We start from the raw sequence: 12,981 nt of genomic DNA, 5'->3' as shown, positions 1-12,981 counted from the left end.
TCAGAATCGGTCCCACGGTAAGAGTGTTAGTATCATCCCTATTTACAAAAGAGAAAACTGAGGTTTAAAGAAGAAAGTGGACTCTTACGATCAGACAGTTATCACTTTAACCCAGTCTAGCTGAGGAGGCCAGTGCTTACACCACTCCAGTCCACTCCACTGCCTCCCCAGGACTGAGGGAGAGGGGTGGCTGTAATTGGGGAGATATGCCTCAACCTCGGGCAGGACTGGTGGCAGAGGCAAGGGAAGGGAGGCAAGGAAGTTGGGAGTTGGTCCAGAAGTGGAGACAGGTCCCACCAGATGACCACAATCATTACAGGGAAGTGAACAGGGAGGTGGTCTTCTGGAAATTTGGGGGCTGGGGGCGGTCAGGGAAGAAATGAGAATGAGCAGCTTTAGGGGAAGCAACCCAGCAAAGTGGTTAGCACATGCACCCTGGAACCAGACTGCCTGGAGTCAAAACTCAGCTCTATGGCTTGTGCCTCACTTTCCCTGTCTACTAGTGAAAATGATCACAGAATTCTCATGAGATAACATATGTAAAGAATTTAGACCAGCACCTGGCCTACCCATTGTAAATGTTAGCTATTATATTGAGAGGCAGAGAGGTTTGTAGCTCTCACTGAAAAGAAAAGAAGCTGGACAAATACAATAATGGGAATGTAGCACTGAGAACCCAGCGAGGGCATTGTAGTTATTAATCATTGTGATTGCTGCTGATCACTTCCATCTGTTCTCACACAGCATTCGGAATAAAACCTCTTTTATACTCCAAAGCACATTGTATTATAGTTAGTAATTTGCATTTGTCTCCCTTATAAATAGAGCCATTCCTCACATAAATGCTGGCTGAGTGGTTGGTGGGTTGGTTGGTGGGTGGGTTTGTTGGTGGGTCGGTTGGTAGATTGGTTGGTTGGAAGGAAGGATGGTACAGACCACTATTCATCCCCCAATATCCAATCTCCCCTTCTTCCTCAGTAATAGAATCCCACAATTTGCAGCTGGACACATGGCCACTTCGAGTAACGACTCTACCAGTTTCTCTGGTAGAGCCATATGGCTAAGTTCTAGCTTACAGGATAAAAACAAAAGGGTATGTGCAACTTCCAGGAAATGTTCTTAAAAGGAAAATGTGCCATTTTTTGTTCCTTCCTCCTCCCTGATGACCAGAATGCAGACGCAATGGCTGGACTCTAGCAGCCATCTGGGAATATGAGATGGAAGCCAAGTGCTAAGAATGGAGAAGCAATAAGATAGAAGGAGCCCGGGTCCTGACACTGCACAGCACCTACCAGCTCTCAACCGAATCTCTGGACTTCTAAGCAAGAGAGAAATAAACTGTCATCTTGGGGGTTTTCTGGAACTCACAGCCAAACCTAATCCTAACGATAACAGATGAATTTTCAGGGTAGTGAAGTCCAGAGCTTATGTCCCTATTTAGTTCTGGATTTGGCAGTATTTGCTGTGGTCTTCACAACAGCTGTAAACACAGGATAGAAACCGGCCTCAGTTGTGAATCATCACTAATTCATAACAATGCCTGTCACAATATTTTTCTCCCCAAGCTTTTTAACAAGGTTGAGGAGGCCTTCCCCCTCGAGCTCTTTGGGGTGACAATGATCACATTCCTGATGATTCTAGAAGTTGTTACATGGTTATTTCAGGGTGACATTTCTACTGTGATTCTCTAAGGGATAACACAAAGGGCTCTAGGAAGAAACTGGTTTATCCCAAGAGACACAGTGTCCAAGGAAGTCTCCACATCCAGGAGTTGTCAAGAGGCTTTACGAGGAGTATTTGGCAGCAGGCTGGCAGGGGTGGGAGGGGACACTGGGCAGGGAGGGGCGAAGGGCAGTAGCATTTCAGCAATGATACTAGCCCCCTCTCTGGAAAAGCATCTAAGGGCTTAAATATATAATCAGTTGGGGGCCCTGAGTCTACCACCCCAGCCTGGGGGCTGTGACAGTGATGCCGAGGTGGGGCCAGGGTGGGGGATTTAGGAAGAGCCATAGGTCAGTCAGGAACCGTCCTTCAGTAGAAGGCTGAGGAATGCAGGCAGTGTCCACACCCAGGGCTCGTGGTCAATCCACAGTGCATTGTTTTCGCATGACTGCTCTGGGAGTACAAATTCATGAAGGGGTGCCTGGGCGGCTCAGTCAGTCAAGCGTCTGCCTGCGGCTCAGGTCATGATCCCAGAGTCCTGGGATCGAGTCCCGCATCGGGACTTGCATCATTGCTCAGCAGGGAGCTTGCTTCTCCCTCTGCCTGAAGCTCCCCCAGCTTGTGCTCTCTCTCTTTGACAAATAAACAAAATCTTAAAAAAAAAAAAAATATCACAAGGATGGAAGCTTCCTTCCCGGGCCTCAAGGGGCTCTATTCTTTCAGTATATGCCATGCCAAAGGTCCCAAGGCCAGAAATTACCATGATGCTAAGGAAGCGGTGGTAGGGAGGGGGCGGCCTTCCTACGTAGAGTTCTCCAGCTGGCCCTGTTTGGGCTCAATTGGTTACAAGTAGGGTTGTTAGATAAAATACAGGACTCCCTCTTGAATTTGAATTTCAGATAAATAACATAATTTTTTAGCATATCTCATGCAATATTTGTGAACTACTTATACTAAAAATTGTTCATGGTTTATCTGATAACCAAATTTAACTGAGCATTCTGTTGTATTTTGTTCATTTATTTTGTTTGTTTTTGCTAAATCTTGAATTTAAGATAAGGTCTTAGTAGGAAGGACCTAGAGGTAAAAGATACAGGGGATCCCCATAGTTAGAGAGCGTTTGAGGCAAAAATCACCTGGTTTCTATGTTCTTAAAGGGCCCCAGGAACACTCTTCCAATATTTAGCAAGGACATCTGATGCATTCTTTTATCCTGGCCCAGAGTATGCTGGGTCTGCATAGATAGGTGCTGTAGGATGCCCTGTGGCAGCGCTGGTAACTGATCCTTAAGTATGCTCCTTCCCACCACAGGGCCTTAGCACATGCTGTTCCTTCTGCCTAGAACACTCTCATCTCCCACTTCCACCTAGTTAATTCTTGTTCACCTTGTAAAATTGTGTTAATTGTTCGTTAAGATCTCTGCCTAAATGTCACTTCCTCGGGGAAGTCACACCAAACCACTCTGACTAGGTCAGAGCCCCCTGTGGCACACTCTCACTATGCACAAACCTCTCCTTTGTGGCACCACCACAGCTATACTTGTACGTCATTTATGCGCTTCTCGGATTAACATGGCAGTATGCCTCACAGGCAAGGGCTGTCTGGTTCCACCCACCTGTGTATCCTCAGTGCCCAGCAAAGTACTTGACAAATAATAGGGATCCAATAACTATCTGTGGGCAAATGAATATTGAGTGGCGGTACAGTGGAGATGGAAGTAAAGAAGCACCAACAACCATCCCTGTGTATTTCCAAGCCAAGTCACTGATGGTGGGCAACTGGAAAAACCCACCGACGACAGGTATAAGGAGCAATAAATCTGAATTCTTCACCCAACAGGTTGGCAGGGAACACACTGAAAGGCGGAAAAGGAGAGACTTTTCCTCCCTGGCAATTTCTAAAACCAATGCGCAGAGAGAGACAACAGATCCTGGGACCAGTGAGACAGGAGTAAGGACAAGAGAGTCCAAGAAAATGGAGCGGCAGCAGGTGGGGAGCTCCTGGATGTTTGCCCAGAGAGGCGGCTGGTAGTCATGGCTCGTTTTTATGTACCATTTGGGGCATGGTGTGTGGTAAGTCAGACTTAAAGTGCCAGGGACATAAGGGACAGAAAGGACAGTGCAGGTGTATAACGAAGGATGCCCACAGCAGACAGGCAAGGGAGCCTGGCCAGAGACACGCGCCAGATTTCTCCTCTCCCCACCTGTCACCCCCTTGGGTTCCCAGTGTGATCACCTGTCCCAGGCAAGTCAGTTCTTCAGACATTCATCCAACACCATCTCCCCCTCCCCAGCTTACCCCACCAAGACCTCACAAATACCTACGCAAGAGCAAGGAAGACCTCAGTCTCTGCCTATCCCCGCCCTTCTGTGACTTCACTCCAAAATGCTTCTCAAATTGGTCCACTTCTCTCTGTATCTGCTGCTATCAGCCTGGTCCAGACAACCAATCAATAGAGTAGACTGAACTAACTTAAGAAGCTCCCACTCACACACACCCCCAAACATACAGAAATGCCGGTAAAATAAAGTCAAAAGGTGTTTCTGCTATACCACGCTTGAAAATAGGAAGAGCGATATCTTCAGGTACTAGAGACAAAAAGGAAAATCAAAACCTAAGAAGTGAGAGGGAATCTAAGCCAAGTGAGCCACAGGAATATTGGGCCAGACATATGCTAAAGGCTAGATGGTAGTGCCCAGGGAGGATGAGAGGAGAGCCCCCAAACCCATGCATCCTGTGGAGCTGGAAGGAGATCCTGTGCATAAAGCCAGCAGCCAAGAAGGGTCAATTTCACTTACAAACGTGGACTGGAAAACTCAGATCACGCTCCAGGAATGTGGCCAGGAAGCAGGATGCTGAGAATAAGAACATTAAGGTTGCTCTGTGTGTGGGTGTGAGTTCCAGTGAGTACCACCACTGAAATACAGAAACCTCAAGCTGAGACAGGAACTCTAAAACTGGTCCCAGGATCAAGCAGTATTTTAGCATAAAAAAACACGGAGCCCATGAGGAAGGAGTGGGCAGCGACAAGTAATAGTGAACACATAAATTGTTAAAACATGTTTGTAAATCTAAACTATTAAACCATAAAAGATATAAAAACAACAGATTTAGCGAAGTCTTTTTAAAGTGGTATAATCAAAATACTAGACAAATACAACATGGGACATGGGAGGAGGGAGTTAAGAAGGAAATTAAAGTGTTCCAAGATTCTTGGTGTTTGCCTATGCAGGACAGAAATACTCACTAATTTTAGACTTTATTAGAAAAATATTAAATTAAGTATATTTGCTAAAAATCTGAGGACAATCACAACTAAAATGTAAACTTCCAAACCAGGAGAAGGACAAAGAGAAATAAAGTAAATGTGATCAGTTCAATAGAAGGCAGAAAAGTAGGGGAGGAGGAAAACAAAGGAAAAGCTTGACAGGGCATTTGGCTGGCTCAGTCAGTGGAGCACCTGACTCTCGATCTCGGGGTTGTGAGTTTAAGCCCCGTGTTGGGCGTAGAGATTACTTGAAGAAAAAAAAAAAAAAAGGAAAAAAGAGCATATCAAATGGAAAATATTGAAAGAGATAATAAAAATAAGTCCAAATAAATCAGTAATGAATATATATATATAAATAGATTAAATATGTCTACTAAACTTTAGCTCCATATGGCTTACAAGCAACAGGTCTACAACACGAGGGTACAGGGAAGATGAAAACCAAAGAATGGAAAAAGATATTTTGGCAAGTTAACCAAAAGAAAGTAGCCATAATAGCAAAATAGACTTGGAGGCAAAAACCCATAGTAAGGATGAAAAGGAGCCTATTTACGATAAAAGAACCAACCCACAAAGAAGATATAACAATCATAAGCCTGTATATTTACAAAGAGTACTCTCAAACTAAAGAAATATTAATAAAATTACCAAGGGAAATGACATATCCACAATCATGGTGAGACTTTTTTTTTTTTTAAGAGAGAATAAGAGTGTTGGGGGGGGAGGGGCAGAGAGGGAGAGAGAGCATATTAAGCAGGCCCCACCATGCCCAGCACAGAGCCCATTGTGGGGCTCCATGACCCTGAGATCATAACCTGAGCCAAAATCAAGAATCGGATGCTTAACCAACTGAGCCACCCAGGCGCCCCAGGGTGAGATACTTTTAATACAACTCTCTCAGAACTGGTAGATCAAACATCAAAACAAACAAACATTTGAAAAATATAATGTATAAGTCTGACCATCTATATAAGAAATGTATATATAAAACAGAGGAAGTCTCAACAAATTCTAAGGAATAGAAATATCATACAGAATGCATGCAGCACATTTAGAAATCAGTAGTGAAAAGGTGGTTCCCCAACCCTCCACCCCACCAAAATTTGGAGACCAAAAAAAAAATAATAATAATTCAAAATAATTCATTGGTGAAAAAGGAAATTATGATAAAAGCTACCAGCTATTTAGAACTGAACAATGGAAATACTGCATCTCAAAACTTATCAGCTATAGCAGTATAGTTAAAAGGGAATTTATAGCCTTAAAAACACATGTTAGAAAAATAAGAAATAGTGTTTAGGAGGCTGTAAAAAAAAGAACAAAGATGGTATAAGAAAGAAAATAAAGATAAAAGAGAGAGAAACAATAAAGATGCTAACCAAATCCAAAAGTGAGTTTTTTTAAAGACTGATAAAATATAACTTTAAAAAAATATGTTAGGGCGCCTGGGTGGCTCAGTTGGTTAAGCGATGCCTTCAGCTCAGGTCATGATCCTGGAGTCCCTGGATCGAGTCCCACATCAGGCTCCCTGCTCAGCAGGGAGTCTGCTTCTCCCTCTGACCCTCACCCCTCTCATGCTCTCTCTCTCATTCTCTCTCTCAAATAAGTAAATAAAATCTTTAAAAATATATATATATGTTAAGGGGGGGCGCCTGGGTGGCTCAGTCATTAAGCGTCTGCCTTCGGCTCAGGTCACGATCCCAGGGTCCTGGGATCGAGCCCCGCATCGGGCTCCCTGCTCGGCGGGAAGCCTGCTTCTCTCTCTCCCACTTACCCTGCTTGTGTTCTCTCTCTGGCTGTCTCTCCCTGTCAAATAAATAAATAAAATCTTTAAAAATATATATATATATATATATTAAGGGGAGCCTCAGTGGCTCAGTCAGTTAAGCACTGGACTCTTGATTTTGGCTGGGGTCATGATCTCCAGGTCATGAGATCAAGACCCTGTATCGGGCTCCCCACTCAGTGGAGAGTTGGCTTGAGATTCTCTCCCTCGCCGTCTCTGCCCCTCACCCCACTAACACTCTCGATCTCTCTCTAAAATAAGTAAATAAATATTTAAATATATATATGTGTATATATATATGTATGTACATGTAAATATACACATATTTGTGTATGAATGTATTAAATGGGCACCCGGATGGCTCAGTAAGTTAACCATCTGACTCTTGATTTCAGCTCAGGTCATGAGCTCAGGGTCATGAGATGGAGCCCCACAACTGGTTCCGTGCTAGGCAAGGAGCCTACTTAAGATTCTCTCTCTCCCTCTCCCTCTGCCCCACCCCACCCGCTTGCACATGTGCTCTCTCCCTCTCTCTCTCTCTAAAAAAAAAATAATAATAATTTTTCATAAATAAATAATATATTAAAATGATAAAATATTCAAGCCTCAGACAAGACTGATCAAGAAATAGAGGTAAGACATACATATATGGTATTAAGAATGAAAAGAGGGGACATAAGCTACAGATACAATAAAAACTTATAAAATTATAACACTATAACTCTTAAAGAATACTTGTGCCAAAAATTTTTGGAAACTGTCAATTTTTGTAAAATGGTCCATTTTTTAGAAAAATATAAATCATCAAAATTGACTCAAAAAGAAAAGGAAAACCAGAACAGGTCAATAACCATGAAAGAAACTGAAGCTGTAATTCCAAGTTTCTCCTATCCCCAAAAGGCATCAGGCCTAGATAGTTTTATAGGCAACCTTTACCCAACCTTTAAGGAATAGATAATTCCTCCTTTATACAAATGGTTCCAAGGAACAGAAACACAAGGAATGCTACCAAACTCATTTCAGGAGTCCAGCATCACCTAAATACCTGAACTGAATAACCACAATAAAGAAAATTGTTAGTTAATATCACTTATGAACACAGATTACAAAAATCTTAAAGTAACAGCTATTGAAAAATCCAATAACATATACAAAAATAACACAGCAAGACTGTGACAAAAACTGCTAGAGTTCCGCATGCCCCTTCTTCTCTTTGTCTTTAGCCATAAGCACCCTGATCTGCAGCTATGTGCCTTGTTCATTGTGCCCTGCTTCCCAACTAAGACTACATGCCGCAGCCTCGCTTGCAGCTAGATGCCACCACATGTGGTTTCAGCCAATGCGCTGTAGGTGAGGGTGTTCGGTGTAGCTTTCAGGAAATCTTTTTTTAAGAGGCAGCACTGCATCCCTCCTTTCTTCCTCCTTGGTACTTCTCAGAACGCAGACAGGACAGCTGGAGCTTGAGCTTCAGCTCCCGGGACGGAGGTGATACACAGAGTGAAAGAGCAGCAAGATAGAAAAAGCCTGGATCCCAACACTGCACTTCGACACCCACACTTCTTCTTTCTCTAAGTGAGAGACAAATGCACTGAAGAGACTACCGAGGTCCTGTTACAGCCAAACTTCACCCAAACCGATAATAGCATCAAGCAGGGTTCATGCCAGGAATGAAATAATGGATCAACATGGAAAATCTATTAATATAATTCACATTACAGATGAAAGAAGAAAATCGATGATCATCTAAGTGGATTCTGAAAAAGCATTCAAAAAAATTCCACTCTCATTTTCTGTTTAAAAAGAAATAAAAGTAAAACCTCTTAGCCAACTAGGAATAGAAGGGAATTTCCTTACCCTTATAAATAGTAACCATCAAAATCCGTACCAAACATCATTTTACTTATGAGTAGGATTTGAGAAGATATCCACTAATGTCAGGAATGGGACAAGACTGCTCCACTCAAGAGTGAACTAGAAGTCCTATTCAATGCATTATTCCAAGAAAAGGAAATTAAAAGAATCTGGATTTAAAAGAAATATCATCCTAGGGGCACCTGTGTGGCTCAGGCAATTAAGCATTTAACTCTTGATTTTGGCTCAGGTCATGATCTTGGGTTGTGAGATCGAAACCCATGTCACACCCAGCTCAGAGCCTGCTTCAGATCCTCTCTCTCCCTCTCCCTCTGTCCCTCCCTCTGCTCATGCACATGCTCTCTCTCTCTCTCTCACTCTCTTTCAGAAAGAAAGAAAGAAAGAAAGAAAGAAAGAAAGAAAGAAAGAAAGAAAGAAAGAAAGAAAGAAAGAAAAAAAGAAAGAAAGTTCCTATCTGAAAAAATAAAAGAAGACTAAATCAGAGAGGGACAAAAACCTTAAGAGACTCTTAATCATAGGGAACAAACTGAGGATTGCTGGAGGGGTGAGCGGTGGGGGGATGGGGTAAGTGGGTGATGGACATTAAGGAAGGCACATGATGTAATGGGCACTGGGTATTATATAAGACTGATGAATCACTGACCTCTACCTCTGAAACCAATAATACATTATATGTTAATTAATTGAATTTAAATTTTAAAAAAAAAGAAAAGAAATATCCTCATTTACAGAAAACATGACTAAAACCCATCATGATTTTCAGATAAACTATGAGTCCCAATAAGAGACAGCAGCAAAGTTGCTAAATACAAAATCACCATATAAAGCTTTACATTCTTCCCATACACTAGTAGTGCCCAATTATAAAATACAATAGAAAAAAAGATCCTCCATAATGCAAAAGACTGTCACCTTTCTTCTGGATCAGGAAACATTCCTGCTTACTAGCCTTCCCACACTCACTATTATTTCCCTCAAATTCATTCTCCACTTAGCAGCTAGTGATCTTTTGTAAACATAAATTAGATCCTGTCATGCTCCTTTCACCTTTTAATGGCTACTCATCAGTTATAATTGAATTCCAGTTCTTTATCATGCCCATGCTCTGCATGACCTGGCGCCTGCCTATTCTCTGATCCACTCCCTCACCACTGCCCCATCCCATTCCACACCACCCAGAACCTTCTTTCAGTTCCTGACGCGTGTCAAGCTCTGCCCTGCACTAACGCCTTCACATATGCAAGTCCCTCTTTCTGCAAAGCTTTCCCCCCAGTCATCACCTGAGTGTTCCTAGTTAATCCTTGAGTCTCAGCTTAAATGTCACCTGCTTACCCTAAATAAGATCGCTTCTCTCTTAGCTTTTTTCTTTCATAGTCCCACCATAACAAGTAATAATATCCCATTACATATTATACCATAATGTATAATCATATTTTTAGTTGTGGATCTTTTATTCATTGCCTCAATTCCCTTCTAGACCATAACTTCTACGAGGGCAAGACTCACTTCTTTGATGTTTCCCTGAGCCTTTAACAGGAACAGTCATATAACAGATGCTCAGTAAGTATTTTTCCGAATGAATGAATGAATGAATGAATGACAGAGTTTGCTGATTTAGCCTGAATCTCAGTAGAATGCCCACTGCACTCTTCCCAGGATTCGGGCTTGTTAGGAAGAATAGGGGGACCCCCGGGGGCCTAACTGGATGAGGGAACAAGAAACCTTGTAAGGGAGTGAGTGGGGGTAATGGGCTTGGTTTCTGGTACCTGGGGCAGTAATAAGAGTTGGGGGAAAAGTTCTCAACACAGAGCTATATCCCTCCATGACTCCTACCCCACCTCTCAAGAACCCAGGTCATGGACCTGCGAATTGGGTTTGCCATAAAGTGCTACTTTTCTGGGATCTTTGTGGAATATTAAGAGTTTGAAGGAGGGGCATCTGGGTGTCTCAGTCAGTTGAGCATCTGACTCTTGGTTTTGGCACAGGTCATGATCTCATGGGTCATGGGATTGAGCCCCGCATAGGGCTCCTGGCTCAGCGAGGAGTCTAATTGAAGATTTTCTCCCTCTGCCCCTCCCCACTCTCTCTCTCTTTCTTAAATAAATAAATAAGATCTTTAAAGACTTATTTATTTAGTTGAGGGGGGGAGGGGCAGAGGGAGAGGGAGAGAGCCAAGCAGACTCCCTGATGAGCACGGGGCCCCACACGGGGCTCGATCTCATGGCCCTGAGATCACGACCCGAACCAAAACCAAGAGTCGGACACTTAACCAACTGAACCACCCAGGCGTCCCAATAAATAAATCTTTAAAAAAAAAAGTGTGGCAGACAGCCGCTTTCAGGACTGATGGGGGCAATAAGGCAACTATCTATCACCCTTGATGGAGGCATTTACAGCCTCAGGAGCATATGGAACTGCAAGGAGCTGGAGTATGTAATGGAGAAAAATGGTGAAGCTCACGGGAACCCCAAGAAGACTTGATCAGGCACGCACAAGATACTCCCAGGGACTCCCAGAAAGAGCTAGGGGAACTTTAGGGGAAGGCAAAAGGCCCAACAACGGCAACTGGGAACAGAGCTACGAGGGGCTGCTACTAGGACTCTAGTTTTCTTCCTCCTGGGCTACACAGATTACCATGAAACCCTTACAGCCACCCTACTTAGGGCCGCTGGCCTGATGGCACTACAGCCCAGGGGACAGACGGGCCACCGTGAAACTGCCACATGGTCATTAGAGAAAGTGGTCTTCCCACAGGAAGCCCAAGACTGAGGGACTCCTCCCAGTAACCCCTCCAAAGCTGAAATGCTAATTTTTCAGCTGGAAAGTAAGGAAACCGTGTTTCTGAGGCCACGTAATGCCAAAATAGTGGCTGCTGGTAATTCTACCATCTCGAGTACACCACAGACTCAGGCATATAATAGGTCCCCCTGACTGGTTAAATGCTTGCCTGAGCCAAGTGAGGAGGAGTGTTACATTTGCCAGGGGCCCCTGAGAGGCAGTCTTCATGTTTATTTGTTTCTTTTTGAGCTCACATACTTGTACACCACAGGAAGCAAGGAGGGACTGGAAAAATCCTGTTATCCCCCATAAACAACAATTGTTGGAGGCCTGCTCAGCACCTACCTGCTACCTCTCCCTACTGTCCCCTTCTTCCAACCACTCCTGTCACCTCGGAGCACGCGGGACAGGCGTGGGTACAAGGAGAACTCACTCTAGGTCTCATGACTGGTGACATCTCTGAGGATAACCTTGCGGCTGCTCGCCATTGGAAGGTTTTGGTCTCCCGTCCAGAAAGAGAGGGTTTGCAGGCAGAGCGGACCAAGGAGGGCATGATGCAGTCCTCTCTCTTCTTCTCCCCAAAGGAAGGCCTGAGATGGCCCCACCCAGACCTACCTCTTGTCCTCTTCCACCTGGACGCCGATGGAGTGGAACTCTCTTCGACTCCTGTTCTCAGTGTCCGAGTCTGAGATGGTCTCCACCTGGCGGCAAGATTGGGTGAGTCCATGGGCCGGGGCCAGACCAGGGACACAAGCCCTCCCCGGGGGCGGGGGGTGAGCAGAAGCTAAGCCCCAAGCCAGTGGGCAGGTTCTGCACAGTCAGCCCGAACAAGAAAAGAGGCCCAGGAGGTCAGAGGCATCCCACTGGCCACCACTCTCCACTCGCCAGTAGAGGTGATGTTTCCAGGACAAGCGACAAGGGAGTGGGGCTGGCACTGGTGTAACAGCCCTGTCGATGACCAGGCACAGGGGCTTACGTGCAGCTCAGAGCAACCTCACCGACCCCCTCAGCCCGTCCCCAACCCGCCAGGGCCTGAGCTTACTTGGGCACCTGCTCCTTCCATACCTGCACCCCTATGGACGGCCGCCACTTCCTCTGCCGCGCCAAGCTCCGCAGCTCCTCCCTGCCGGGAATGGTCTTGATGATGAGTGTAGGGGGCTTGGGGCTGGCCCGGGGTGGCACCGGCGCCAACTCCAGGGTGCGCGCGCCCATGGCGGGGCCGTCCAGCCCGTCCGCAGAGCTGCAGCGCCGGGCGGGGCCCTCGGCCGCCGTGAAGCTCTCGTGGGCGGAGTCGGTGCTGCTCTGGGCGGTGATGGAGATGCGGGGCGGGGCCTGGCTCCCCGGCGGGATGGGGGACGGGGCCTTTCTGAAGTTGAAGGCTGTGGCCAGGAACGCAGAAACGCAGCCGGTGAGAAACGCGTCGCAGCGGGTGTCCGTGGCCCACCACCCCACGCCCACACGGCGCCGGAGGACCCAGCAGGCACGCGTACTCCACGTGCCAAGGCTTGTTCTCCCCATCATCCGGCCCAGAGAGGCAAGCCAGCTGCCCAAGGTCACACAGCACAGCCTTAGCGAGCGCCAGCGCCAGAACCCCGGGCGCTCTTCAACCTAGGGC

The 12,981-nt window shown here is 45.5% G+C and overlaps 1 protein-coding gene across 1 annotated transcript in view; it reads right to left on the bottom strand.

Annotated features, from left to right (window-relative positions):
• DLGAP3 (DLG associated protein 3) overlaps positions 1-12,981 on the bottom strand; it is a 40,958-nt gene that overhangs the window by 7,895 nt on the left and 20,082 nt on the right. Inside the window, exons 6-7 of the mRNA XM_035019150.1 lie at positions 12,432-12,745; positions 11,982-12,067 (exon numbers count right to left, since the gene is read on the bottom strand). Coding sequence (XP_034875041.1) covers positions 11,982-12,067; positions 12,432-12,745 — 400 coding nt within the window. The remainder of the gene's footprint in view (positions 1-11,981; positions 12,068-12,431; positions 12,746-12,981) is intronic.

Source organism: Mirounga leonina, unplaced genomic scaffold (genome assembly GCF_011800145.1).
Source record: "Mirounga leonina isolate KUSES-001 unplaced genomic scaffold, KU_Mleo_1.0 Mir_173, whole genome shotgun sequence".
In the NCBI taxonomy this organism is placed as follows: Eukaryota; Metazoa; Chordata; class Mammalia; order Carnivora; family Phocidae; genus Mirounga; species Mirounga leonina.
The sequence above is the reverse complement of the archived record's forward strand: the minus strand, read 5'-3'. Positions and strand labels throughout refer to the sequence as shown.